The sequence below is a fragment of the Ornithorhynchus anatinus genome, chromosome X3, assembly GCF_004115215.2.
Source record: "Ornithorhynchus anatinus isolate Pmale09 chromosome X3, mOrnAna1.pri.v4, whole genome shotgun sequence".
NCBI classification, from domain to species: Eukaryota; Metazoa; Chordata; class Mammalia; order Monotremata; family Ornithorhynchidae; genus Ornithorhynchus; species Ornithorhynchus anatinus.
Window position 1 is genome coordinate 7,626,471 of NC_041751.1, and position 25,937 is coordinate 7,652,407.

General features: G+C 51.1%; 1 protein-coding gene across 2 annotated transcripts; it reads left to right on the top strand.

The window, feature by feature from the left end:
• On the top strand, positions 1-25,937 carry SRD5A1 (steroid 5 alpha-reductase 1). Of its 2 annotated transcripts, none has more exons than XM_029054121.2 (5): positions 1-317; positions 9,426-9,592; positions 16,010-16,111; positions 19,611-19,761; positions 25,089-25,937. In XM_029054121.2, the coding sequence occupies exons 1-5, from the start codon at positions 34-36 to the stop codon at positions 25,153-25,155; spliced, it is 771 nt and encodes a 256-aa protein (XP_028909954.1). In that variant the 5' UTR covers positions 1-33; the 3' UTR covers positions 25,156-25,937. The 2 variants fall into 2 exon arrangements, with proteins under 2 accessions (XP_028909954.1, XP_028909953.1); XM_029054120.2 differs by lacking the exon at positions 1-317 and adding an exon at positions 8,456-9,108.

Genomic DNA, 25,937 nt, shown 5'->3' on the forward strand with positions numbered 1-25,937 from the left:
CGCGTGGGGGCCGAGCGCGGCGCGTGCGGGGCGATGGGGTGCGAGCGCGGGTTGCTGCGGGCGCTGAGCTGGACGCTGCTGGGGGCGGCGGCGCTGCTGTGGCCGCTGCGGCGGCGGACGGGGGGGCGGCGCTGGGCTCCCTACGGCCGCCACGGGGGGCGGGGGCGGTCGGTGCCGGCGCGGGCCGCCTGGGCGCTGCAGGAGCTGCCCTCCGTCCTGGTGCCGCTCGGCCTCGCGCTGCGCAACCGCCACCGCCGCCTGCCGCACTGGCCCAACCGCCTGCTGCTCGCCATGTTCCTGCTCCACTACCTGCACAGGTAAGCGGGCCCCGCCCCCTCCCGCCGCTCCGCCTCGGTGCCCTGCACACGCCCGACGCTCCGGAACGACCCTCCGAGCGCTCGGCTCATTCATTCATTCATTCAATAGTATTTATTGAGCGCTTACTATGTGCAGAGCACTGTACTAAGCGCTTGGGATGAACAAGTCGGCAACAGATAGAGACAGTCCCTGCCGTTTGACGGGCTTACAGTCTAATCGGGGGAGACGGACAGACGAGAACGATGGCACTAAATAATAATGTTGGTATTTGTTAAGCGCTTACTATGTGCCGAGCACTGTTCTAAGCGCTGGGTAGACAGAGGGGAAGCAGGTTGTCCCACGTGGGGCTCACAGTCTTAACCCCCATTTTACAGATGAGGAAACTGAGGCCCAGAGAAGTTAAGTGACTTGCCCACAGTCACACAGCCGACAAGTGGCAGAGCTGGGATTCGAACTCATGAGTCCTGCTTCCAGGGCCCGTGCTCTTTCCACTGAGCCACGGCTCGGTGCTCTGCACACGCTCGGTGCTCCAGAACGACCCTCCGAGCGCTCGGCTCGGTGCCGTGCACACGCTCGGTGCTCTAGAACGACCCTCCGAGCGCTCGGCTCGGTGCTCTGCACACGCTCGCTGCTCTAGAACGACCCTCCGAGCGCTCAACTCGGTGCCCTGCACACTCTCGGTGCTCTAGAACGACCACCCGAGCGCTCGGTTCGGTGCTCTGCACACACTCGACGCTCTAGAACGACCCTCCAAGCGCTCAGTTCAGTGCCGTGCACACGCTCGGCGCTCTAGAACGACCACCCGAGCGTTTAGCTCGGTGCCGTGCACACGCTGGACGCTCCGGAACGACCCTCCGGGCGCTCAGCTCGGTGCCGTGCACACGCTCGACGCTTCGGAACGACCCTCCGAGCGCTCAACTCGGTGCTCTGCACACGCTCGCTGCTCTAGAACGACCCTCCGAGAGCTGAACTCGGTGCCTTGCACACACTCGGTGCTCTAGAACGACCCTCCGAGCGCTCAAGTCGGCGCTCTGCACACGCTCGGTGCTCCGGAACGACCCTCCGAGCGCTCAGTTCAGTGCCGTGCACACGCTCGGTGCTCTGGAACGACCCTCCGAGCGCTCAGTTCGGTGCCGTGCACACGCTCGGCGCTCCGGAACGACCACCCGAGCGCTCGGTTCAGTGCCCTGCACACACTCGACGCTCTAGAACGACCCTCCGAGCGCTCGGTTCGGTGCCGTGCACACGCTCGGCGCTCTAGAACCACCGCCCGAGCGCTCGGCTCGGTGCCCCGCACACGCTCGGCGCTCCGGGACGACCACCGCAGCGTTTAGCTCGGTTTTCCGGGTGAGGTGACTGACCCAGAGAGCGACAACGATGATGACGATGGTATTCGCCGAGCGCTTACTACGCGCCGAGCGCCGTGCCGAGCGCCGGAGAGGATACGAGGTGACGAGGTGGCCCCACGCGCGGCTCGCGGTCTCGATCCCCGTTTTTACGGGGGAGGCGACTGACCCAGAGAGCGACCGCGATGATGACGTCGGTGTCCGTCGAGCGCTTACTACGCGCCGAGCGCCGGGGGAGAATCGGGGTCATCGGGTCGGCCCACGTGAGGCTCCCTCCCGGTCCTCGTCCCCCTTTTCCAGATGAGGGAACCGGACTCTTGCCGCTAAGCCACGCCGACAGGTATGAGAACGACGGTGACGGTCGAGGCCTTTGCTAATCCAAAATCGATGGGCGGTATCGACCGATACCACCGCTCCTCTCCCGTCTCCTATCTGCCGGCTGTGAGTTGTCTTTACGTCGGGCTTTACGAGAAGGAGGGCGACCTAGTGGGTAGAGCGAGAGTCTGGGCGTCGGACGGACCCGGGTTCCCGTCCCCTCTCCGACCCGGGTCTGCTGCGTGACCTCGGGCCGGACGCTCGGCTTCTCTGTGCCCGGGCTGCCTCAGCTGTAAAATGGGGATTAAGACCGTGAGCCCCGCGTGGGACGGGCACCGCGAGCCCAAACTGACCGACTTGTATCCCGGCCCTGCCGCCCGTGCTCCTCCGTGCTCACCCGCCACGGAAAATAGGGGTTCGATACCCGTTCTCCCTCCCCCTTGGACTGTGGGCCCTAGGTTGGGCGAGGATTGGGTCCGGTCGGATCGCCTTGTCGGTTTCTCGGCATTCGGTAAAGAGCTCAGCGCGTACCAAGAGCTTAGTAGACCCCCACGGTGACCGTTTTTGTCATCATCGTCGTCATCCTGAGCGGACTCGCTGCCGGTTCGCAGATCCCGTGAAGCCCCGTCTGCCGGGCCTCCTCCTCTTCCTCCGCCACCGCCGCCACCCGTTACCGATCGGGTTGCCCGGTCCTAACCCGGGGCGGCCCCCGACGGACCGTCGGTCGGTCGGTGGTATTTATTGAGCACTTACTCTGGGCAGAGCGCGGTACCAAGGGCTCGGGAGAGTAGAATGGTAACGGTAACGTAGGTGTCTGTGAAGCGCTTGCTATGTGCCTAGCGCCCTTCTAAGCGCCGGGGTGGACGCGGGGGAATCAGGTTGTCCCACGTGGGGCTCTCGGTCTTCATCCCGCGTTCCAGATGAGGTAACCGAGGCACAGAGAAGTGAAGTGACTTGCCTGAAGTCACGCAGCTGACAAGCGGCGGAGCCGGGATTCGAACCCACGATCTCCGACCCCGAAGCCCACGCTCTTTCCACCGAGCCACGCTGGCGCGACAGAGTCGGCAGACCCGATCCCCGCCCCGCCGGCATCAGTCGAGAGGAGGGGTTTAGAGTCCAGAGGACGAGCTTTCGATCTAGATCCCCCCCCCCCCCCACTCCCGCCCCAGTTGGAGCTGAGGTGGATATTGCAGACCGAAGAAGAGGGGCTGCTTCCCGTGGCTACGACGGCGGCGGCGGCCTGGAATCCGGCCGCGGTAGGAACTGGGCTAATAGATGCATCTTTAATATTTAAGGGAGGAACTCTTCCGTGGAGTGAAATTCCACCTCTCGGCCCACGTGCGCGTGAGGGTGGATGATGAAGGGGTGGAGTTTCGGGTAAAGAAAGCACGGTGGGAACCTTCAGGTAACCTCTAGACGGGGAGCTCCTTTCGGCGGGGGGGGGGGGGATGGATGTGCCCGTCGATCCGTCGCGTCGTAGTCTGCCGGGCACTTAGTACGGTCCTCCGGTAAGGGCTCGGTTGGTGCCGTTGATTGATTGATTGCTTAAAAAAAAAGGTTATTTGTGACTGGCAGGGTTCCTTGAACAGAAACCCCAGAAGGAGCGTGGTGAAATATATGACACAAGGAGGAGTGATTCCAGGTCCAATTAGCCAACTTCGGCCGTGAATGATCCCGAAGGGCATTCGTGTATAACTGAAAGACCACCCGATGAAGCGGCCTGGCTTAGTGGAAAGAGCACGGGCTTGGGAGTCGGAGGCCACGGGTTCTAATCCCGGCTCCACCGCTTGGGCTTGGGCTTGGGCTTGGGCAAGTCACTTAACTTCTCTGTGCCTCAGTTACCCCGTCTGTAAAAATGGGGATTTAAAAACGTGAGCCCCACCTGGCACCATCTGATCACCCCGTCTCTACCCCAGCGCTTAGAACGGTGCTCCGCACGTAGTAAGCGTTTAACAGATACCATGATTAACCGATACCGTAATTATCATCACCTCTCCAGAAACGTGAAATGCTAACTTTCGGCGTATCCGGACTCCGAATAGCTATGCTCACGAGGAACGGTGTAGCTCGGGTAATTAAAAAAGAAGTGCACCGTGGCCAGTCGTTTGATCTTCTTTCTCCAACCGACTGCTTAAAAGAGCCGTCCCAAGAGACGGAACTGGCTGTTGGTGCTTACTTTCCTTTTCCTCGACCTCTCTGTCTTTTGATTCTTCGTCAGTGAGACGGTCAAGAGCCAAGTGGAAAGGAGTCGGTGAATCGCCGGTGTTTACGGAGGGCCGACCGTATACGGAGCACTGTAGCAAGCGTTCGGGAGAGTCCGATACGGTGGGTCGGGAGACCCGATCCCTGCCCTCGAGGAGTTTACAGTCCGCTGGATGGAAACAAATATTAAAATAAATTACAACTAGGAGAAGAAGCGGAGTGTAAATCGATGGGCCCAAGTGCCGTGGGGCTGGGGAAACAATAATCCAGTCTTCGGATAATTGAAGATTTGACTGAAAATTGGTTGTAGAAAATGGGCCTGATTCCTCTCATCTCCTCTGAAGGCCATGTAAAGTACCTAACTCGGTTAGCGCGGAAGTGCCGACATTTAGACCGGGGAGGAGAGTTGTACGTGTTTACGATCCTTCGGTGCCGTGAGCCGTCACGGCTGAATTTGCAGACCCCACAGAACAAGAGAGAATTAAGATAAATCTGCATTTTTCACAACCTGGAACTAAAAGGGCCCCCTCTTATTCTATCCTGTTGTACTGTTCGGGTAAATCTTACCGAACGGGAAATACAGGTCTCTGCAGGCCCACAGAGCACGTTCGCTGATTTGGGTTTCACATCGGATTTCATCATCCAGTGAGGACACGTAATTCCCCAAACCGGATCCTGGGTGTTTTCCAGTCACGAGGAGACATTTAGTTGCCTGACTTACCGAAGAAATGGAAAAGGACACGGAGCGGAGTGACTCGAGAAACGTATCGCTACAGAAATGGGGAGATGGGGCTGGGGGAAGAAAATGTGGCACAGACAGAGTTGGGGCCAGAGAGTGGGGCCAGAGACGCGTACAGATACACTCACTCGGAACCAAGGCCTGGAACCCACAGAAAGCCCACCCTCTCCCAAAAGCCCTCCGCATGTCAGCCCCCGGTCCCCCAAGTCGCATGAATCCACGAGCCGTCTCTAACACTGATGTACTCGCTCCCTGTCTTAATAATGTTGGTATTTGTTAAGCGCTTACTATGCGTAGAGCACTGTTCTAAGCGCTGGGGGACATACACGGTAATCAGGTCATCCCACATGAGGCTCACAGTTAATCCCCATTTTACAGATGAGGTAACTGAGGCACAGAGAACAATAATAATAATAATAATGTTGGTATTTGCTAAGCGCTTACTATGGGCCGAGCACTGTTCTAAGCGCTGGGGTAGACATAGGGGAATCAGGTTGTCCCACGTGGGGCTCACGGTCTTCATCCCCATTTTACAGATGAGGGTACTGAGGCACAGAGAAGTTAAGTGACTTGCCCACAGTCACACAGCCGACAAGTGGCAGCGCTGGGAAGTTAAGTGACTCGCCCACGGTCACACAGCTGACAAGCGGCAGAGCCGGGAGTCGAACCCATGACCTCCGACCCCGAAGCCCAGGCTCTTTCCACTGAGCCACGCTCCCCGTCCTCACGTATCCTGCGGTTTTCCTATCTGTCGTTCGTCTCCGTGTCTGTCTCCCCGACTGTACTCTGGGCGGGGATGATGTCTACCGACCCTACTGCAGTGTGCTCTCCTAAACGCTTCGTGCGGCGCTCCACGCGAGCGATTGAATAAAGCGATTGAAACGGTCAGAAATACCCGGTAGGCCGAGAAGCGGAGCGGCGGAGCGCAGAGAGCGCGGGCTTGGGCGTCAGAGGCCAAATGCTTGCTTTGTGACCTTGGGCAAGTCATTTAATTCCTCCGTGCCTCGGCTCTCCTGTTTCAGTTCGCGGTCTGTTTGGTTTTTATGGTATTTAAGTGCTCGCTGCGGGCCGGGCCCGTAAGGGGAAGTTACGGGATAATCGCGTTGGCCACAGTGCTCGTCCCACGTGGGGCTCGTCCTCCTGATCCTCATTTTGCGGAGGAGGGAACTGAGACCCGGAGAAGTAGAATGACTTCCCGGGGTCACATAGCAGAGAAGCGGCGTGACTCAGCGGAAAGAGCCCCGGCTCGGGCGTCGGAGGTCGTGGGTTCTAATCCCGACTCCGCCGCCTGCCAGCCGTCTGACATGGGGCAAGTCACTTCGCTTCTCTGTGCCTCAGTTACCTCATCTGTAAAATGGGGATTAAAACTGCGAGCCCCACGGGGGACAACCCGGTCACCTCGTATCCCCCCGCTGCTTAGAAGAGTGCTCTGCCCATAGTAGGCGCTTAACAAATACCAACGTTCTTCTTCTTCTTATTTAACTAGCACCCACCCCAGCTCTTCAAACAGCGTTTGACACGTAATAAGTGCTTTCTTAACAAATGCCGTGAAAAAAGCTCTCCCTGCCTCCCCCCCCTCCCGTCCCCCCCCCCGTCCCCCCGCACAGCGACCCTCCTACACGGGTAGGCCCTGGAGCCGGTCTCAGATCTGTCCCTGTTTGAACTCAGTTCAGACTTGACCGTGGACCCGGGATCAGTTGGACCCGTTCCCGGCTCGGTTTTTCACCGCAGTCTCTCCCCTCAGACTAGCCCCGATTGCTTCCGACTCCCAGGCCTGAGCTCCATCCACATCAGGACGGGAGCTTACAGGTCCCTCTTTACTTGGGCTAAGCGTTCGAGGGGACACTAAAGGCGAAAACAAGAACGCTCACCCCCTTGCTAAAACAGCGGACAGGGAGGGAGCTGTCCAAACCCAGCCGGCTTTGGCCGCGCCGAAGCCCGACTGAGCTCCACGGGTCGGAGAATTGGAGTTTCCCGGAATCCCACCGACCTTCGGGAGGATTCTCAGCCCCACCGGGATCGGGGAGCGGATCTCAGTGCCCCCCCGGGGACGGATCTGAGAACCGGATCCGTGGGCTCCGAATCGATCCGCGGTAGTTATCGAGTGCTTACTCTGTGCAGAGCGCCGTACTGAGTGCAGGGGAAACGGTAGATGTCTTCCCTGTCTGCGAGGGGCTTACGATCTACACGGGGGGGGGGGGAAATTCAGCAGCAAGTCTCCGACCGACTCGCGATCGACTCCCTCTGGCTGAGTTCAGCTCAACTCGTTCATTCCATCGTGTTTTTTGAGCGCTCGCCGCGTACGGGGCACTGTACTAATGGGAGAGTACGATGTAACGATAAACGGTCGCATTCTCATCATCAAATGGAAAACAGAGAGTGTTTTCCAAGTTGGATCGACTTGCCGCGAGATCTCCGGAAGGACACGGGGAGCGCCAGATGGAAACGGGAAGGTAGAGATAGGAAGAAACAGGCCGAGGCAGAGGGAAATTGAGAGACGGTACAGATCCCCGATCGAGGCTGACGTTAGAGGAGCGCGGTGTGCGTGCCGCGAGGTGAGGTAATGTTGGTATTTGTTTTTAATGTTGGTATTTGTTAAGCGCTTACTATGTGCAGAGCACTGTTCTAAGCGCTGGGGTAGACACAGGGGAAACAGGTTGTCCCACGTGGGGCTCACAGTCTTCATCCCCATTTTACAGATGAGGTAACTGAGGCACAGAGAAGTTAAGCGACTTGCCCACAGTCACACAGCTGACAAGTGGCAGAGCCGGGGTTTGAACCCATGATCTCTGACTCCAAAGCCCATGCTCTTTCCACTGAGCCATTCTGCTTCTCCGGGTAAGGCGACGGAGTGCTCTAAAGCCGACGGTGAGGACTTTCTGTTTGACGCGGAGGTGGATGGGCAGCCCCTGGATGCGCTTAGGAGTTGGGGAACGGGACTAGGAGTTGGTAGAGAGGGTCTAGAGGCGAGCAGCTTTAATTTGTAGATTTGAGGGAAGAATCAAGAAAGAGGGTCACCGTGAGTTGAGAAAGGTAGTGCAGTAGAGCAGTAGGAGAGCTCAAGTGGGGAGGGTAGAAGGAAAGGGAAAATTGGGTGATGAAAAATAAGGTAAAGGAAATTGCAGTTTGGAAGATAAAAGAGAAAGGCGGCACCGAGAAGTGAGGAAAGTGGATGTGAGGACAGAGATGAGGATGGGGTGAAAAGAGAATCATCAGTGTGCTGTGGAGGCTTTTTTTTTTTTTTTTCATTAGCCGAATTTATCAAACTACAAAGCGGGTCAGGTTTGATCGTTTTTATTATCGGGCAAAAATGGAAGGTGCTCTTGAGAGGATTTTTGCATACAGAAACCTGTGTAGGACCTGCTTAAACAAATGATCCGATGGATGATACCGTCATCATCCTGGTTTAAAATGTGCTTATTGCCATCGCCCTGCAAAGACTGATGTTTTGTAAGCCTGCTGGTCTTTTTTTCTTCTACCCTGCCCACAGTCCAAGAGACCTCCATTCTTCAGTAGTGCTGTACTGTACATTTTGTACATCTGGCTCTGTGAATGGATTTTTTGTTCCGTTTTGCAGCCGGTGGCCGCATTCTGAATAGAATGACCACAGGCGTCGGCCGGTTTTAAGCGACGGGTCCTTCGGAAAATGACACCGTTAACATTGTTCTGGAAATTTTCAACTCCGGGATTATCCTCGACTCCTCTCTGTCGTTCCAACCACGTATTCAATCCATCACTAAACCCCGTCGGGCCCCTCTTCACAGTAGAGCCAAAATCCCCCCTTTCCCCTCCGCCCACTCCGCTACCGTGCCGTCGCTCGTCCTCTCCCGCCCGGATTGCCGCGTCGGCCCCCTCGCTGACCGACCGGCCTCCCGTCTCTCGCGACTCCAGTCCGTACTTCCCTCTCCTGCCCGGATCGTTGTGCTACGGAAACGTTCGGGACGTGTCACCCCGCTCCTCTGTGACTTCAGATGCCCAAAGCGAGTGGGCGGAAGGGGGTGCAGCACATTGCCGGGATCCTGCCGGAAGGAAACTCCAAACCTTTTATGGCCAAAGTGACCCCGGCCTCGTGCCGACGGTGTGCCGGAGTAGCCTGGGCCAGCAGCCGCCTACCGGAGTGGCCGCCTGGGTAGCCACGGCAGCCTTCGAAGCCCTCGACAGTTTCAGGATCCCTACTGAGCCGGTCCTGTACGCGAGACACCCCGGGCGGTTCTCCGGTCAGACTTCTTCACCACTGATGGGAGTCCCCGTCGGTCCGTTGTATTTATCGAGCGCTCGCTGTGCGCAGAATACCGTACTAAGCGCGTGGGAGAGTACCGCATAACAGTGAACAGTCACCTTCCCTACCCACAACGCTTGCCGTCCGTTCCACCTCTCGACGGAGGTCGAGGGGGCGGCGGACACGTGCTGGACTCGGCCGGGATGACGGGGAGGGAGATCAGAGGGCTGGGAATTTGAAACGAGTAGGCGGTTTTTAAAACATTTCTGTTTCCTGTTCATTCCAGGTCACTGGTCTTCCCTTTCCTGATTCGCGGAGGAAAGCCAACACCGGTCTCCACGTTCATCATGGCTTTTCTATTCTGTAGCTTTAACGGATACTTGCAAGGCCAAAATTTAAGTAAATATGCAGTTTATCCCACTAGCTGGTTAAGAAATCCCCGTTTCATCATCGGTGAGTGAGATCGGTGAATCGATGGCACTCTAATGATCGTGTCTCCCATTCGTTCGGACTCCCAAATTACGCACTCTGTTCCTTAGTCAAGGCCGCGTCGACCGGGGAGGGTCTGCGGCTAATACTCCCACAAGTCGGGAGTATCGGTTGTTCCACTCGGGTTTTTTTTTTTTTAACTACAGCTGAAAAGGGAAGTCGGACGAGATCTCTTTTGACCAGGATCGATAGGCCTTCAGCGAGTTTCCTGACCACGGCAGCACAACCGCATGGTTGCCGCAGAGAGTTCCCGTAGCATCTAAATGCGACCAGCAAGAAGCTGCCGACCGATAGAGTGTGGCTCGCCGGTTCTCGCTAGGAGAAGCAGCGTAGCCTAGTGGGTAGAGCACGGGCCCGGGAGGCAGAAAGACCTGGGTTCTAATCCCAGCTCTACCGCGTGTCTGCTGTGTGACCTTGGCCAAGTCATTTCACTTCCCTGGGCCTCACTTGGTTCATCTATAAAGTGGGGATTAAGACTGGTAGGCCTACGGGGGGCACGGACTGTACCCAACCCTGTAAGTAGCCCAGTGCTTAGCCCAGTGCCTGGCACGAGGTAAGTGCTTAACGCATACCATAAAAAAGATACTCAAGTGGATATGAAAATTACGGTTCATTTACTCATCCTAGGTGCCAACCTTTAGGGACAGGGCGACCCGGAGAGTCACTCAGTCAATCGATTATATTTACGGAGCGTGTCCTGTGTGCAGAACGCTGTAGTGAGCGCTTGGGAGAATTCAGTGTAACAGAATCCGTAGACCCGTTCCCAGCCCGGAACGAGTTCACAGTCAGGTTATCTCACTGTTCTTTTGATAGAATTCGTATTCATTTTCACCGGATAACTGGAACGATCTTTCGCCCTTTGTGACGAATTAAATCGGAACATTCTCTGGAGAGATAACCGAGTTCCTTTTTTCCTCTCGACTTCTACTGTAGGATTATTATAGCTCTGAGTTGATGCTCGCTCCTAGCTCTTCCTTCCTTTGCGTTTTTGAGAAGCCACCTGGGAAATTTCCACCGATTTAGGAGGTAGCGTAGACGAATCCCATCCTCCTCCCTTCCCCAGTGACCCTGCCGCTTCATTGAACCCCTTCCTTTCAGGGATTGGTTATCCACATTATCCTTTACCAAGACACTTTGGTCTTCTGCGGGAATAATTTTAGTTTTGGTAAATGTTTAGCAGTTGATTCCTTCATAGGGATGATCAGAAAAGTTATTGCCTTGAAGACGAGGAAGCACTGACATCCTTACCAACATCAACTATTAAGTTCCTTTTTTGTGCATTGGACTAACGCCAACCTTCCCAATTGACATAAATCACATGAAAGAATAAAAGAAATGGTTCCAACCCGATCCTGCACCCTTTAAGCACTTGATAGTCACTCCACCGTTAGCTCCACAGCCCTTGGGTACCTATCTCTAATTGATTTTACTCTCCGCCTCCCCCTCTAAACTGTAGGCAAGCAGGCTCCTGCGGACGGTAAACGTGTCTACTAACTTGGCTGTACTGTACTCTCCCGAGTGCTCGGTACAGTGCTCTGCACACAGATGCTCAGTAAATACCACCGATTGATTGATTGTCCGCAAGGAGCTCAAATCTAAGGGAGGAGTGAATACGCAGAGCGAAGGATCGGTTTATATAAGCAAACACAGCGAGAATTTATTTAGCTATATTTATAAACAGTGTAAGTACTAAAGAACAGCAAATCCAAATTACCCGATCGGGTCAGTGAAGAAAGGTCCACTAGAGGTAAATGAGTCCTTCTTTGCTCAGATGTTCAGGCAGTTCAGATAGTTCCAAGTCTTTTATACAGTTCGAAGCCTAGAACTTCTGCTCACTGACCGTGACTCTGAGGACAAGGGTCCCCGGTTACTGTAAGGTCAGGGTTCATGAAGGGCCAACTTGGAAGTTAATCACGGCGGCCCCACGTGCCTGCTAAGTTTTGGGGGGGGGGGGGGGCCCGGATGGTGGTGGGTGGGATAGGAGGAGAAAGGGGCTCCAGTGGTGGGAAGGCTTGGGATACTTCCAATTTTAAATCCCTTACACCTTCCTGAGGTAGGCTTAGGCCAGTCTCCTGCTCGAGAAGGGGAGGTAGGGAGGGAAAGAGAAGAGGTGACAGGAAGGCGCTGGTTGCCTCATCCACCCGATCCTGGAAAGAGCTCTGAGTTAGTTTTCTGGCAGCTTTCCCTGCGGTTTTGCCTTCTGTACTTGGATCCGTACCCTCGGAACACTCGATATCCAACCCCACCCTCGGCCCCACGGCACTTACGTTCGTATCGTTATACCCTGCCCTTTTCCCTGTCTGTAATTTATTTGAGTGTCTGCCTCTCCCTCTAAACTGTAAGCCCCTTGAGAGCAGGGTTCGGCTCTACCCACTCTACTGTGCTCTCCCAAGTGCTCTGCACTCAGTAAATGCCACCCAAACCCTGCCCTCCCATGACTGTCCTATCGCCGGAGGCAGCGCCTCCATCCTCCCTTCTCACAAAGGCATTATCCTTGACTCATCGCTCTCATTCGACCCACACGCTCAGCCCGTCACGCAATCTTGACGGTTCTGCCTTCACGACCTGGCCTTTTTGATTCGGTCTCCTGTCTCAGTTTCTACGTGCATCACTGGAAAGCGTGTACCTTCCCAGTGGCGGGACTCGGTGACTGTTTTGAGTTCTGTGTTGCCGATGGAAACCTCTGGTCGGCTGGAGGATTTCCCAGGCGCGGGTTAGGACGTGACTTCTCTTTCCAGCCCGATTCCTGATTCCTGATCGTTTGAGCGCCTCCCTTTGTTTGAGTCTGTCGAGTTCGGTCATCAGCACTCTTGAGTCATCATCTCAAAACCTTTCGATGGTGCTCTTAATCCACTGAGCTGGGAGAGTTTCCCAGTGGATCAGAAGCATGTTCTGGGGCCAGGTTGAACATGACCAGGCGTGCACCGCAACGTCTGACGAGAGTCAGTTAGGGTTACGCCATCTCTAACCCGACCGACCATCCCTTATCGAAGGAGCTTAAGAGTCTTAATGAATTTCTCAGGACGACTGAACTTTCTTAATTCCCAGAGGACCAGATCTCTTCAGGGTATTTAACACCTCGGTAAAATCAACGAACGTGGTAATATTCTCTACCGAATTAGTAGTATCCTCTGTTCTTTTCCCCTATCTGTTGTTCTGCGCAGACTGCATCTACTGGGCTGTGATTTGGATGGAAGCCTCACTATGATTTACGCACTGCACTCTTCTCTCTATGCTTCAGTAGTTGGTGCGGAAGGGCTCTGGCTAGAATCTCCCCAGCAATGGGAAGTGGGAAAATTCCCCTTTAGTTTCCCCAGGCAGGTGTCTTCCCTTTTTTCTTGAAGGTGGTTATTGTAGTGGTGGTAGGTGGGATAGGAGGAGAAAGGAGCTCCAGTGGTGGGAAGGCTTGGGATACTTCCAATTTTAAATCCCTTACACCTTCCTGAGGTAGGCTTAGGCCAATCTCCTGCTCGAGAAGGGGAGGTAAATCTTCGAAATCTTGAGGTGGTCCCTCGTTGAGCTCTGTGTTGAGGGAAAGCTCATTTAGATGTCTGAGGGAAAGGTCCCCTTGGAGATGATAGGTTTAGGTAGGATAGCCCGTTAGACTTGGCCCAAAGAAGTGGTCATCAGAGGGCATCCCTGAAAAGGCACTAGCCGTATCTGCTGTCCCATTATGCCCCTGATGGGGGTAGTTGAAGTTCTGCAAGTTGGTAAGCTCCCCAAGGGAGTGGGTTTAGCCGGAGAAAAGAAGGGGACCTACACAGAGCCTTAAAGACAGCCGCGGTGTGGGAGTGGGAATCAGAAAAAGAGTTGGTGGAAGAGACTGAGAAGGGTTGGTCAGAGGCAAAAGGAGAACCAGGAGAGAACGGTGTCAGAAAAATCAAGTGTTACTAGGTTTTCCGGGAAAAGGAAATGGTCCACAGTGGCTAAGGCAGCTTAGGTGTCACGGAAGGCTGCAGTGCGTTGGATTTGAGAAGCAGCGTCGCTCCACGGTTAGAGCACAGACCTGGGAGTCCGAAGGACCTGGGTTCCAATTCCGGCTCCACCACATGTCTGTTGTGTGACCGTGGGCGAGTGACTTCACTTTGCTAGGCCTCAGTTACCTCCTCTGTAAAATGGGGATTAAGAGCGTGAGCCCCATGTGGGACAGGGACTGTGTCCAACCTGATCGACTTGTATCCACCCCAGTGCTTAAAACAGTACTTGGCACTTAGTAAGCACTAAACAAGTACCATAATTATTTATTAATCATTATTTGGCCCGAAGGAGGTCATTGGCGACTTCGGAACGTCGTCTCAGTGGGACGAAGGGAGCGATCAATCCATCGGTGGTATTTATTGAATGCTCACTGTGCGCCGAGCAGTGTACTTAGCGCTTGGGAGAGTTAAATACAACGGAGTTGGCAGAGACGCCCCCGGCCCACAGAGAGCTTACCGCCTAGAGGAGGAGTCTAGAGCGGAAACCGGATTGTAGAGGGTCAAGAAAGGCATTTGGAAGAAGACAAGTGGAGGAAGTGGAAGTAGTAAGACAACTCGTTCGAGGAGTTTGGACGGGCGTGGGAAGAGGTAGATGGGCGGTGAGGTTCCTGAACTATGATCATTTAAGAGCCGGTGCGGCTCAGAGTACGCAGCGTCCGACCCGGATGAAAGACGACGCCGTCCAGGGGCGACTGTCACTCCAAGTTTTGCTGTCCTCGTGTAAAAGATTTTATAGAGCACCATCCTCTCGGTTTCTCAGGTGAAGGTCATGATCCTTTGGGTCTGGGTAATATGGTGGAAATCTATATCTTTGGAACCTGTGGCTGACAGAAAATGGGCTCTGTCAGTTGGGAACTCTGTGAGTTCATGAACAACCGCCATCATTTTTTCTGGATTTAGCAGCTCAATGTTAATTTCTTGTTTTTCATCAACTGAGTTCAGTTTTATGGGCTGAGAACTAGAACCTCACAAAGGTGAGGTCCCACTTTAAGAATGTGGGCTTGCCAATGTTATTTGGTCTATGAATTGATTTGCGTGAGCAAATTTTGTTGGTTTTTATGGTTTTTAAGCGCTTACTATATGCCAGGCACTGTACTAAGCACTGAGGTAGATACAAGCTAATTCTCGTCTTAGGCTGTCGAGTCATCTCCGACCCACGGCGATGCCATGCACGCATCTCTCGCTGAACGCCCCACCTCCATCTGCGGTCGTTCTTGAAGTGTATCCGTAGAGTTATCTTAAGAATAGGGAAGTGATTTACCATTCATTCATTCAGTCGAATTTATTGAGCGCTTACTGGGTGCAGAGCACTGCACCGAGCACTTGGAAAGTACAATTCGGCAACAGATAAAGACAGTCCCTACCCAACGACGGGCTCACAGTCTAGAACGGGGAGACAGACAACAAAACAAAACAAAATTGCGTGCCTCCTTCCACTCAATAAACTGGAGTCTCTTTGCCTTAGGCCTTACTACTTGCCCTTTTGTTCTGTCCTGCCCATCAGGGGTCACTCCCTGCTTTGTCCTTGCTCGCCCCAAGGTGCAGCTGCTCCCCTTCCATCCTCTCCCGCTCCATTCTGTGCCACTCCCCAGGATCCCGATCCACTTTCGCCGGCTGCCGTCATCCTCCCTGCCACTTCCAAAGCCTCCGTTCCCTTCGTCGCTACCCCCGCAGGGCCTTCCTCAACAGACTTTGCCACACCTCTGGCACTTTTTCAACTTTCAACTTCAACTTTCAACTTTTCAACTGAGAAGCAGCGTGGCTCACTGGAAAGAGCACGGGCTTTGGAGTCAGAGGTCATGGGTTCGAACCCCGGCTCTGCCACTTGCCAGCTGTGTGACTTTGGGTAAGTCACTTAACTTCTCGGTGCCTCAGTTCCCTCATCTGTAAAATGGGGATTAAGACTGTGAGCCCCACGTGGGACAACCTGATTCCCCCATGTCTACCCCAGCGCTTAGAACAGTGCTCGGCACATAGTAAGCACTTAACAAATACCAACATTACATTATTATTATTATTATTATTAACTTTCCCCACCCCCGTATTCCCTGTCGCCTTCTCTGTCTTCCGTTTTTACCTGCATTTTTACCTTCTCCTGGGCCTTTTCCGCCTGTAGTTAACTGGGGCCTGAGAAAAGGGCGTGCGAACATCGGAGAAAGGTTTTAAAGTTCCCTAAAGTAGTCAGAAAGATGTCGGCACGGTCGCCTTGTTCATCAAAAGTTTGTGACCTCCATAACGGGTCCCATGTGGGCTCTGGGCCCCACTGCCCCAGCCAACTCAACGCAGCGAGACCTCCGCAGTTACTGTTAGAGAGATCGTTCCACGTGTCCGCTAAGAAAATATGCCACTCCTTCTTCCCTTTTAACCAAAAGAGTTTTTTGTTTGCGTTTCTTTACCTCTGTAGGTTTTCTTCTGTGGCTGATCGGCATGCTAATTAACATCCACTCAGATCACATTCTGAGAAACCTGAGGAAACCAGGCGAGACGGGGTACAAGATACCACGGGGTGAGTAGAATGCGGGAGAAGATTAGCTCTCAGTATGGCACCGAGCATCGCTGACATTTTGGTGAACCTCTTCAGAAACTATCACAGATTTTCAGGGTAACTTTCAACTCTATCAAATGGACCTTATTAAACTTGGTTGTACCAGATTGATTATTTTTTTCATTATTGTTACGATTGGCTGGATTTCAGGGGACCAAGATTTCCCCTCTTTAGTTTGTTGATTTTTCCCAGTAAAAAGATTCAATCAATCAGTCAATCAATGATATTTATTGTTTAATGTGTGCAGACCACTGAACTGAGCACTTGGAAAAGTACAATGGAATAGAGACGGTGACACAATCATTGCCAACAAGGAGCTTACAGTCAACAGGGGGAGACGGACATTAAAAGAAATGACTGCTGGGGGGAAACACGGAGTATAAGGATATGGGCATAGGTTCTGTGGGGCTGGAGTGAGTTTCAAAGAGCTGAAGAGCTTCACAGCCAAATGCATAGGTGACACTGGGGGGAGGATGGGAAGACAAAATGAGACCTTAGAAGAGAAGGCCTCTTGGAAGAGATGTGATTTTAATAGGGCTTTGAAAATGCGGAGAATGGTGGTCTGTCAGATGTGAACAAGGAGGGAGGTCCAGGCCAGAGGGAGCACACGACGAGGGGTGGGAGGTGAGATAGACAAGAGCGAGGTGCAGAGAGTAGGTTGGCGATAGAGGAGCAAAATGTGCAGATTGGGTGGTTCAGTTTGGTTTCATTTTAGGGCTGCCTTGTTTTGAAACCCACAGTTTGGCGGTAGCCAGAGAGACCAGCCGATTGCTGGGCTTCCATCAGGAAGTGGAAGGAAGACGACAAAGACACAGTTCGGTCAGAGACACAGTTTGGTCATTCCTCAGGTCTGTGGTAGCTCCACGTATGCGATTCCTCCCGAAGTACCTAACAGAGCTAGCTGGAGAAGGTACGGAGAACGGCTACCAAAATTATTGGAGGTGGACAAAACTTCCACGGGAGGATAAACTGAAAAGATTAGAGGTCTTCTGTTTCGGCATGACAAAGGCTAAAAGGGGGACATGATTGAAGTTAATAACGCCACAGATGTTGGGGAAGAGTCAACCCGGAATTGAGGTTCACCGACTCCCCGCAACAACGGAACAAGGAAACGCAAAAGGTTTAAGGCAAATGAAAGGACCACTTTTTCCCACAGTGTGGAAGGTTTTGCAGGATGAAAATATCAAAAAGTCCAAGTAGTGCTTGGATAAGTTTGGCTCAGTGGAAAGAGCCCGGGCTTTGGAGTCAGAGGTCATGGATTCGAATGCCGACTCTGCCACTTGTCAGGTGTGTGACTTTGGGCAAGTCACTTCACTTCTCGGTGCCTCAGTGACCTCATCTGTAAAATGGGGATTAAGACTGTGAGCCCCACGTGGGACAACCTGATTCCCCTGTGTCTACCCCAGCGCTTAGAACGGTGCTCGGCACATAGTAAGCGCTTAAGAAATACCAACATTATTATTATTAAGTTTATCGAGAGGTCCGTTATAGGTTACCGAGGGGAACGGTAGGAATGTAGAGGGAAAGTTAGGGATGTTGGGCCACTGACCTGCTGAGTGACCCCAGCTAGGGCCACTGACTAGAGGCCCTTCTCTGCGCCTCAGTTTCTTCATCTGTAAAGTGAGGATAAGCTTCCTGCTCTTCCTGTCCCTTAGATTTTGAGCCATACGAAACAGGAATCAGGTCTTGATTGGGTTATCCTTTTGATACCCCAGGGCTTAGCACAATGCTTGACACATTGTAATCACCTAGCTCAAAACTCCTTATTCCAGAAAAGGCCATTCTTATTCTGGGCTCCTTTAGGCTGCTTGGGAGTTGTTGCTCTCAGGTGTGAAATTTGCAACTGGGCAGTTTGTAGCCTTAGATTTTTCTAAACCTCCCTTTAACAAGGGACAGGTAAGATATCTCCCCATGGGCCGCCAACTGATTCCCTCTCATACCCACTATGAATAATAATCATAATAATAATGTTATTTCTTAAGCGCTTTCTGTGTGTCAAGCGCTGGGTAGATACAAGCTAATCCCTATAGATTTAAGCAACCCGGTGTTAGTTTTAAATAATAACTGGTTCACTGCAGCCAAAAGGTTCAAGTTCTGATCGCCTAAAGCTATTTTCATTCAGGACTCTAGGCGGATTTTTCTTAGCATGCTTATTTAATAATAATAATAATAATAATGTTGGTATTTGTTAAGCGCTTACTATGTGCAGAGCACTGTTCTAAGCGCTGGGGTAGACACAGGGGAATCAGGTTGTCCCACGTGGGGCTCACAGTCTTCATCCCCATTTTACAGATGAGGGAACTGAGGCCCAGAGAAGTGAAGTGACTTGCCCAAGGTCACACAGCAGACAAGTGGCAGAGCTGGGAGTCGAACCCGTGACCTCTGACTCACCGGTGAATGTACTGGGATGGGCCTCATTTGATGATAGATAGACATCCATATTTATAGATCTAGAGTACTATATAGAGAAAGATAACCATCTCAAAGGGTGGTGGCTAGAATTTATAGGGACCTACTTTTGAGATTACTATCTCCCCACCACTTTGCTAAGCGCGTAGGCCAGCCTGGACCTGCCAAAATGAGACACTTAGACCTAGGAGGAAACACTCTTTCATGTCCAGGGAAGATGTTTGCCCGGGTTCCCATATTATTTCCCCACCAGAGAGTGCCTCAAAATAATAATGACGGTATTTAAGCGCTTACTATGTGCCAGACACTACCCAACATTGTGCTGGGAGTAGGGGCCCCTGCGGGTCCCCCCGACTATGGCCAGGGTGACCGTTGCGATGGGTGACTAAGCAGTGAGAATAAGGCAAACTTGGGAGACAAAGGGAATAATAATAATAATTACGGTATTTGTGAAGTGCTTACTATGTGCTAGGCGCGGTACTAAGTGCTGGGTTGGATACAAACAGATCAGGTTGGACACAGTCCCTGTCTCATGTGGGGCTCACAGTCACAATCCCCATTTTACAGATGAGGGAACTGAGGCACAGAGAAGTAAAAAGACTTTCCCGAGGTCACACGGCAGACAAGTGGTGGAGCCGGAAAAACCCATGACCTTCTGACTCCCAGGCACGGGCTCTATCAATCGTGCCATGCTGCATGGCGGATAGAAGTGGGGCGGAGCTTCCAATATCTCTGCCTTGCCCTTAAAGCTCTACTTTGTCACAGACCAAGCCAGCCAAGAGAACATATGGCAGCTCACTGAGGTGGTAGAAATGGGGAAGCTGAAGTGAAGACCCAGACTCAGCAGTGCAAAATTCTGAGGAGCAAAGATTGACATAATCAATTGCTAATTCTCTGAAATGGGTTAATCTTCTGGGCCGTAACTGTTTTCAAGCCATCTGCTCATGGATGCCTTGCAGATGCCATTTTATTTTTGCACAATGAGGTTTTTCCATTTAAGTAGCCTTTTTTGGTTTGTCTGTGTTTGTGCGTGTGTTTTTAATTGTCTTAGGAGGCCTGTTTGAATATGTCAGCGGAGCCAATTTCTTTGGAGAGATAGTGGAATGGTATGGTTATGCACTTGCCAGCTGGTCTGTGGAAGGTGCTGCTTTTGCCACATTCAGTGCTTCTTTTCTCATCAACAGAGCACAACTGCATCATCGGTAGGTCTTCCACACTTTCAGCGAGCTTTTCTAGGTTTGGTTTTTATACTTACGGGGGATTAATAAGAAGACGATTGTGCTATGAACACGCAAAAGATACTGTACCATGTAATGCTGCCGATCGTTCTTGTACCTTTGAAATTTGCTCATTTTACCGTTAGCTGATCGACACGAAGGGCCACTGAATATTTTTATTGCAGAGGTTTAGTCTAAGTTTGGAAGCTTATCTATCACCTAAACCATAAATGAGGTAGAAAGTAAGGGTCTAGTAGAGAAGTAAGAGGTTACAGAAAAGGACACAGTTCCAAGAAAGGAAGAAATTTCAGCTGAATATGCAGCGGGGGCTTCAGAATTTGGTTCATCTTTTGTCTTTCCGCTAGGCAGAGTGTCTGTGAGTTGAGGTTCCTAGACCCTTACTTCTCTTCGTTTCTCGGTCTCAAATTCCCTCTCTCTCCCCCATTTCCCAGTCCCTGCTAATCTAGGACAAAAAGTAAATTCAGGACCTGAATGGGTGTTATATTTTCTTTAGCTGCTGTTTACTTGAAAGAGAAAACTCCAGGCCACATGTATAGCTTTAAAGAGTGTTTAAGAAGAGAAACAGCAGATCTCTTTGAGGAAGGATTTTGTGGAGTAGCGGAATCTTAACATAAATAGACTGTGGTTTTCCAAAGAGGTCGTTTAAAATCCTTATCCTATTCAACAGAAAGATGATGATCTAAATAAGCCTGGGGGGTATGTGTGAAACCAAAACCTTTGGCTTTAAAGGTCTATTCAGATAGCCTTCCCTCATTTATTGGAAAATCTGATTTAAAAAAAATCAGTCCAGATAACAAGGGCTCAGGTTTCCAACTCAGATATCCGTCATTGCATTTGCATTGCTTCTCCCCTGGGGGGACAGCAGGATGCGTATTAGCAGATTTTTTTTTTTTCCCTAAGAGAATTCACAGTAAATAAGTATGGGATTGACATGCAAAGAAAAATCTATCTAGAGTCCTGAATGAAACTAGCTTTAGACTATCACAAAACCTCCACCGTAACTTTCCTTTTCATCCCAGATATAGCTTGGCGAGAGCGAGAAATGACCTATCTCAAGCCGTGACTCTGGCTAGGTCTCTCAGGACGGTGCCCACCAGAGCTAAGTTCCACCTCCAGGGAGGGGGAACCTATCGCCTTAGTGGCCAAAAAACCCAACCTCGCAGCACAGTCCAGACAACCGGAGAAGCATTCGTTCATTCAGTTGTATTTATTGATCGCTTACTGTGTGCAGAGCATAGGGGGAGAGCTGGCTTGAACTTTCATTCATCCATTCGGTGTATTTATTGAGCACTTACTATGTGCAGAGCGCTGCACCGAGCGCTTGGGAGAGTACAAAGTAACAATAAACAGACACATTCTCTGTCCAATCAGGCAGCTTGACCAACCCTCATATAGAGAAAGAGAAAAGGGGTTGAACGGCCTATTGTCCTATTGTCACATATGGACCGTCTCTAGCTACTTAGTAAGGTACCATTCAGTTCAGTGGAGCACCAGTTTTATAACAGTTCATTCATTCATCAGTCAGTCGTACTTATTGAGTACTTACTGTGTGCAGAACACTGTACTAAGTGCTTGGAAAATACATTTCAGCAATAAAAAGAGGCGATCCCTGCCCACACCGGGCTTACAGTCTAGAAGGGGGAGACGAGGGGAGACATCAAAACAAGTAAACAGGCATCAATGTAAATAAATAGAATTAGAGATATATATACACACCAAAACAAGTAAACGAGCATTAATTATAAATAAATAGAATTAGCGATATATACATATCTATGTACAAGTGCTATAGGGCGGGGAGAGGGGGGTTGTAGTGGTCCAAAGGAGTTGCTTCCATTGCTTAGCTTACTGTGATGGAGTAACTTCCCCATTGGGAGAGTTTGACTTAAGAAGGATTCGGAACAAAAATCCTTAACATTATAAAAAGCCCTTTGGGCGTCTTCCTTCTGCTGTACTCCGCTTTGGTCAGGTTCTTAGTAGAGCATTTTGTCTGATCGATTAATCAGTTGAGAGTGCGATATAACAGTATAAACAGACCTGGCAGACACGTTCCCTGCCCGCAACAAGCTTAAGGTCTAGAGGGGGAAATAGGCATTAATAGAAATGAGTAAATTCCGACTAGGTACGTAAATGCTTTGGAGGTGAATTAAGGGAGCAGATCCAAAGTGAAGGGCAGCACAGAAGCGAGTAGGAGAAGAGGAAATGAGGGCGGAGAGCAGGTTTCTTGGAAGAGATGTGACTTCAATAGGGCTTTGAAGGTGGGGAGAGTAATTGACTGTCGGATATCAATCAATCAATGGTATTTATTCATTCGGTCGTATTTATTGAGCACTTACCGTGTGCAAAGCACTGTACTGAGCTCTTGGGAGAGTACAGTAGAGTACAGTAGAGAAGCAGCGTGGCTCAGTGGAAAGAGCCCGGGCTTTGGAGTCAGAGGTCATGAGTTCGAATCCCAGCTCTGCCACTTGTCAGCTGTGTGACTGTGGGCAAGTCACTTCGCTTCTCGGTGCCTCAGTTCCCTCATCTGCAAAATGGGGATTAAGACCGTGAGCCCCACGTGGGACGTCCTGATTGCCCTGTGTCTACCCCGGCACTTAAAACGGTGCTCGGCACATAGTAAGCGCTTAACAAATACCAACATTATTACAGTATAACAACAGACACGTTCCTGCCCACAACAAGTTGTTGAGGGCTTACTATGTGCAGAGCACCGTACTAAGCACATGGGACTATACAGTACAACAGAATCAGCAGACACAATCCCTGCCCATAACGGGCTTTTCATAGAGGCAGGACGTGGGCAAGAGCTCGACTGCAAGATAAGATTGAGGAGTTTCTCCTCTGGAGAAACGGGAGACGGTCCAGAGAAGTGTGACAGAAATGAACGAAGGAATGAAAAATAGGTTTTTTAAGAGGAAAGTTAAGAGAACGAGGGTGATTTTTGATTAATCTGTCCAAGAAGGATTATGTACTGCTGGAAACAGCCCCATTGGACTCAATCCAAATTCACCCGAGGTGATACAGAGCTACCGATAACTGCCCTGTGGGTGGGAATCTGGAGCATGTTTCTCACGGGAGTGCAGGCTCCCAGTAGCCTGTTCTTTGAGGGGCGAAGTTTTGTTTGTTTTTTTTGATGATGTTTATTAAGCGCCTACTATGAACCAGGAACTTTACTAAGCTCTGGGGTAGATACAAGCTAGTCAGAGTAGGACACGGCCCTTTTCCCACATAAGGCTCACAATCTTAATCCCTCTTTTACAGGTGAGGTACTCGAGGCATAGAGAAGGGAAGTGGCTTGCCCATGGTCCCACGGCAGACAAGTGGCGGAGCCGGGTTTAGAACCCAGGTCCTTCTGACTCCTAGGCCCGTGCTCTATCACTAGGCCAATCTGCTTCTTGATTAGCGAGAAGGCTTAATGAAGTCCAGAGCGAGCGTTCACCCATTGCTTCTCCCTTGGCTGTGGGGACATTCACTCCATCAGAAGGAAGTCATATTGATCCCCCAGACCATGTTGTGGGTGTTTACAAAGAGAATGATGATTTGTTTATGTATCTTTCTGATCTTACTGATGCTAAGATGATGGAATGGAGTCACCCTTTTCCCCTCTTCTAAAAATGGTTGACCTTTAATAATAATAATATTGGTATTTGTTAAGCGCTTACTCTATGCAGAGCACTGTGCTAAGCGCTGAGGGAGGTACAGGGTCATCAGGTTGTCCCACGGGAGGCTCACAGTCTTCGCCCCCTTTTACAGAGGAGGTCACTGAGGCACCGAGAAATGAAGTGACTTGCCCACAGTCACACAGCTGACAAGGGGCAGAGCCGGGATTCGAACCCCTGACCTCTGATTCCCCAGCCCGGGCTCTTGCCACTGAGCCGCGCTGCTTCTCTGCAGCGTTTTCAAAACAAAACCTCTGTGTTTTTCCATTCCAAGGGAATTTTTCCAGTCCTCCTCAAGGTCCAAAATATTATTTCCCCCTCTGTAATAATATCTACTTTCTTCCACAAGTGGGACTTGAGTTGTCTCTGTCTTTTCATAGTCATCTGTTGAGTGACTTGCCCAACGTCACACAGCCAGAATTGGGTCTGAAACCTAGGTCTCTGACTCCCAGCCGCATGCTCTTTCCACAAGGCCGCACTAATTCTTCCTTTCTTTATAAGAATCAACTCACGCAGGCCAGGTTTGCCCTGGCAGATTCATTTATTTTCCGATTAGGAAACTGTGGCCGAATGAGTCTCGAAACCCTATCTGATCGTCTGGGTAGTTAAAGGCCCTAATCACCACCAGATCCTGATCCAAGCGGGTTGATTATAGAAGACCCTATCTGCCATCAATCACCTAGGGGCCCTGGTTTGGAGGTTTCTGTTAGATTCTTTCCGTGATGTTACCTTTATTCTTTTCACTTTTCACCTACTACTATGTATATGTTTACTCCGTCTTTGAGCCTGTGCTAAATATTTGCTCAACAAGGCAATGTCACCTCTGCCTTTACCTCTCTAGCTCTCTGGAGCAACCAGTACACCTGCCAATCTAACAGTTTAGTCACGAATACCTTCCCTCCACAAACCAAATATTCCTGTTGCACCATAATGGCGGTCCTGGACTAAAACCTCCAGTGCAAATTTCACTTGATTTTTTTAAATTTTGATTGATCGATTTTGCCTTTAGTCGATTGGTCTCCGCCCAACCTGGATAATAACCTCCCTCATTGGAGCCGGTCAGCTTTCAGGGGGACTTTCCTGTCGCTTCCTGAGAGGGACCCAGTGCCAGCTCGGGTCTCTTCCCCTAAGATCCCTTTATTAAAAAGGACCCTGTGAGATTCTGGACCACCCTAGCCTGCAGCTAGGGTCCCCTCCCCTACCCCCACCGGGGCACCCACCACGGAGACAATCAGAGCGGTGGCCTCCATCGCTGGAGGATCTGTGCTCCCAGACTCGCTCAACCCAGGCTTCTGGCGAGACCTGAGAGCTTCCAAGCAGGGCCAAAGAGACCTCAAATGATGGCCCCCTGGCCTGTTACCTCTTTGAAGCCTGGCCCTCCCTGCCCTCCTTTCCCCCCACAGAGTCCCCGCCCGCTTTTCGGCCCCTGGCTCAAAAGTGAAAAGTTGGCTCCTGTGCCACCCACCACGACTGCCGTGTCTAATAACCATTTGGAGAGAGGGAGGACTTGCGAAATGTGTTTCGGAAAGAAGAGTTGTTTGGGGGGTGGAGGGGGGGGTTGCCCTATATTGGAAGTTCACGATCGGTTTAACGTAGCAGCATTGATTCTCACTGTTTATTTTTTTTTTTTAGGTGGTATCTTGAGAAATTTGAAGACTACCCAAAGTTGAGGAAAATTTTAATTCCATTTTTGTTTTAATCATGATAAGGGTGAAATTTTGGAATATCCTAAGCTTACAATTATGACATTTGCTTTTGCATCTATCTGGGGAAGCACACATCCGGACCACAACCACCAGCAATAATTTGCCGAGTCTTCCGGGAGTTTACCCAGGGTAACAAAAATGTCTTCTGGGTGCTAACAGTGGAGTATCTGGTTGGAAAACAGCGTGGCCCCGACGAGTGCTAATCAAGACCTCAAACTTCCAGTTTTCCTCTAGACTGTAAACTCACTGTGGGCAGGGAATGCGTCTACCAGCCCAATTATATTGTTATAATGTACTCTCCCAAGTGCTCAGTACAGTCCTCTGAACACATTAAGCGCTCAGTGAATTCTGTCGATCGGTCGGTTGATTGATCGATCGACCTGGCCATTGACTTTGCAGGGTGACCTCGTCTGTGTTTTTTTTCCAATGGTATTAAGTGCTGCCGAAGTGCCGGGGTGGATATAAACTAATGAGGTTGCACATAATCCAGGTCCCAGTCTTAATCCCCATTTTACAGATAAGGTAACTGAAGCGAAGAGAAGTTAAATGACTTGCTCAGGATCACCCCGCAGATCATTGGTGCAGCCAGGATGAGAACAAGACCTTCTGACCGCCAGGCCCTTTCTCTCTCCACTAGGTCATGCTCCTTCTCTGATCTTGTCAGCCACTTCAGTTTTCAGTGTCTGTGGAGATTAATGGGAGTGATTCCTTTGTTATCTACCTCTTCTTGATTGTGGGAATATGTGCTTTAATGGTAAAGTTTATGTTATTCTTA

What these genes read in the sequence shown, in the direction of transcription:
- SRD5A1 (XM_029054120.2), top strand. Translation starts at nt 8,567, where the DNA reads ATGACACCGTTAACATTGTTCTGGAAATTTTCAACTCCGGGATTATCC. An exon ending in ATCCCTACTGAGCCGGTCCT is followed by an intron (nt 9,109 to 9,425) that starts GTACGCGAGACA and finishes TGTTCATTCCAG; the next exon opens with GTCACTGGTCTTCCCTTTCC. An exon ending in GGGGTACAAGATACCACGGG is followed by an intron (nt 16,112 to 19,610) that starts GTGAGTAGAATG and finishes TAATTGTCTTAG; the next exon opens with GAGGCCTGTTTGAATATGTC.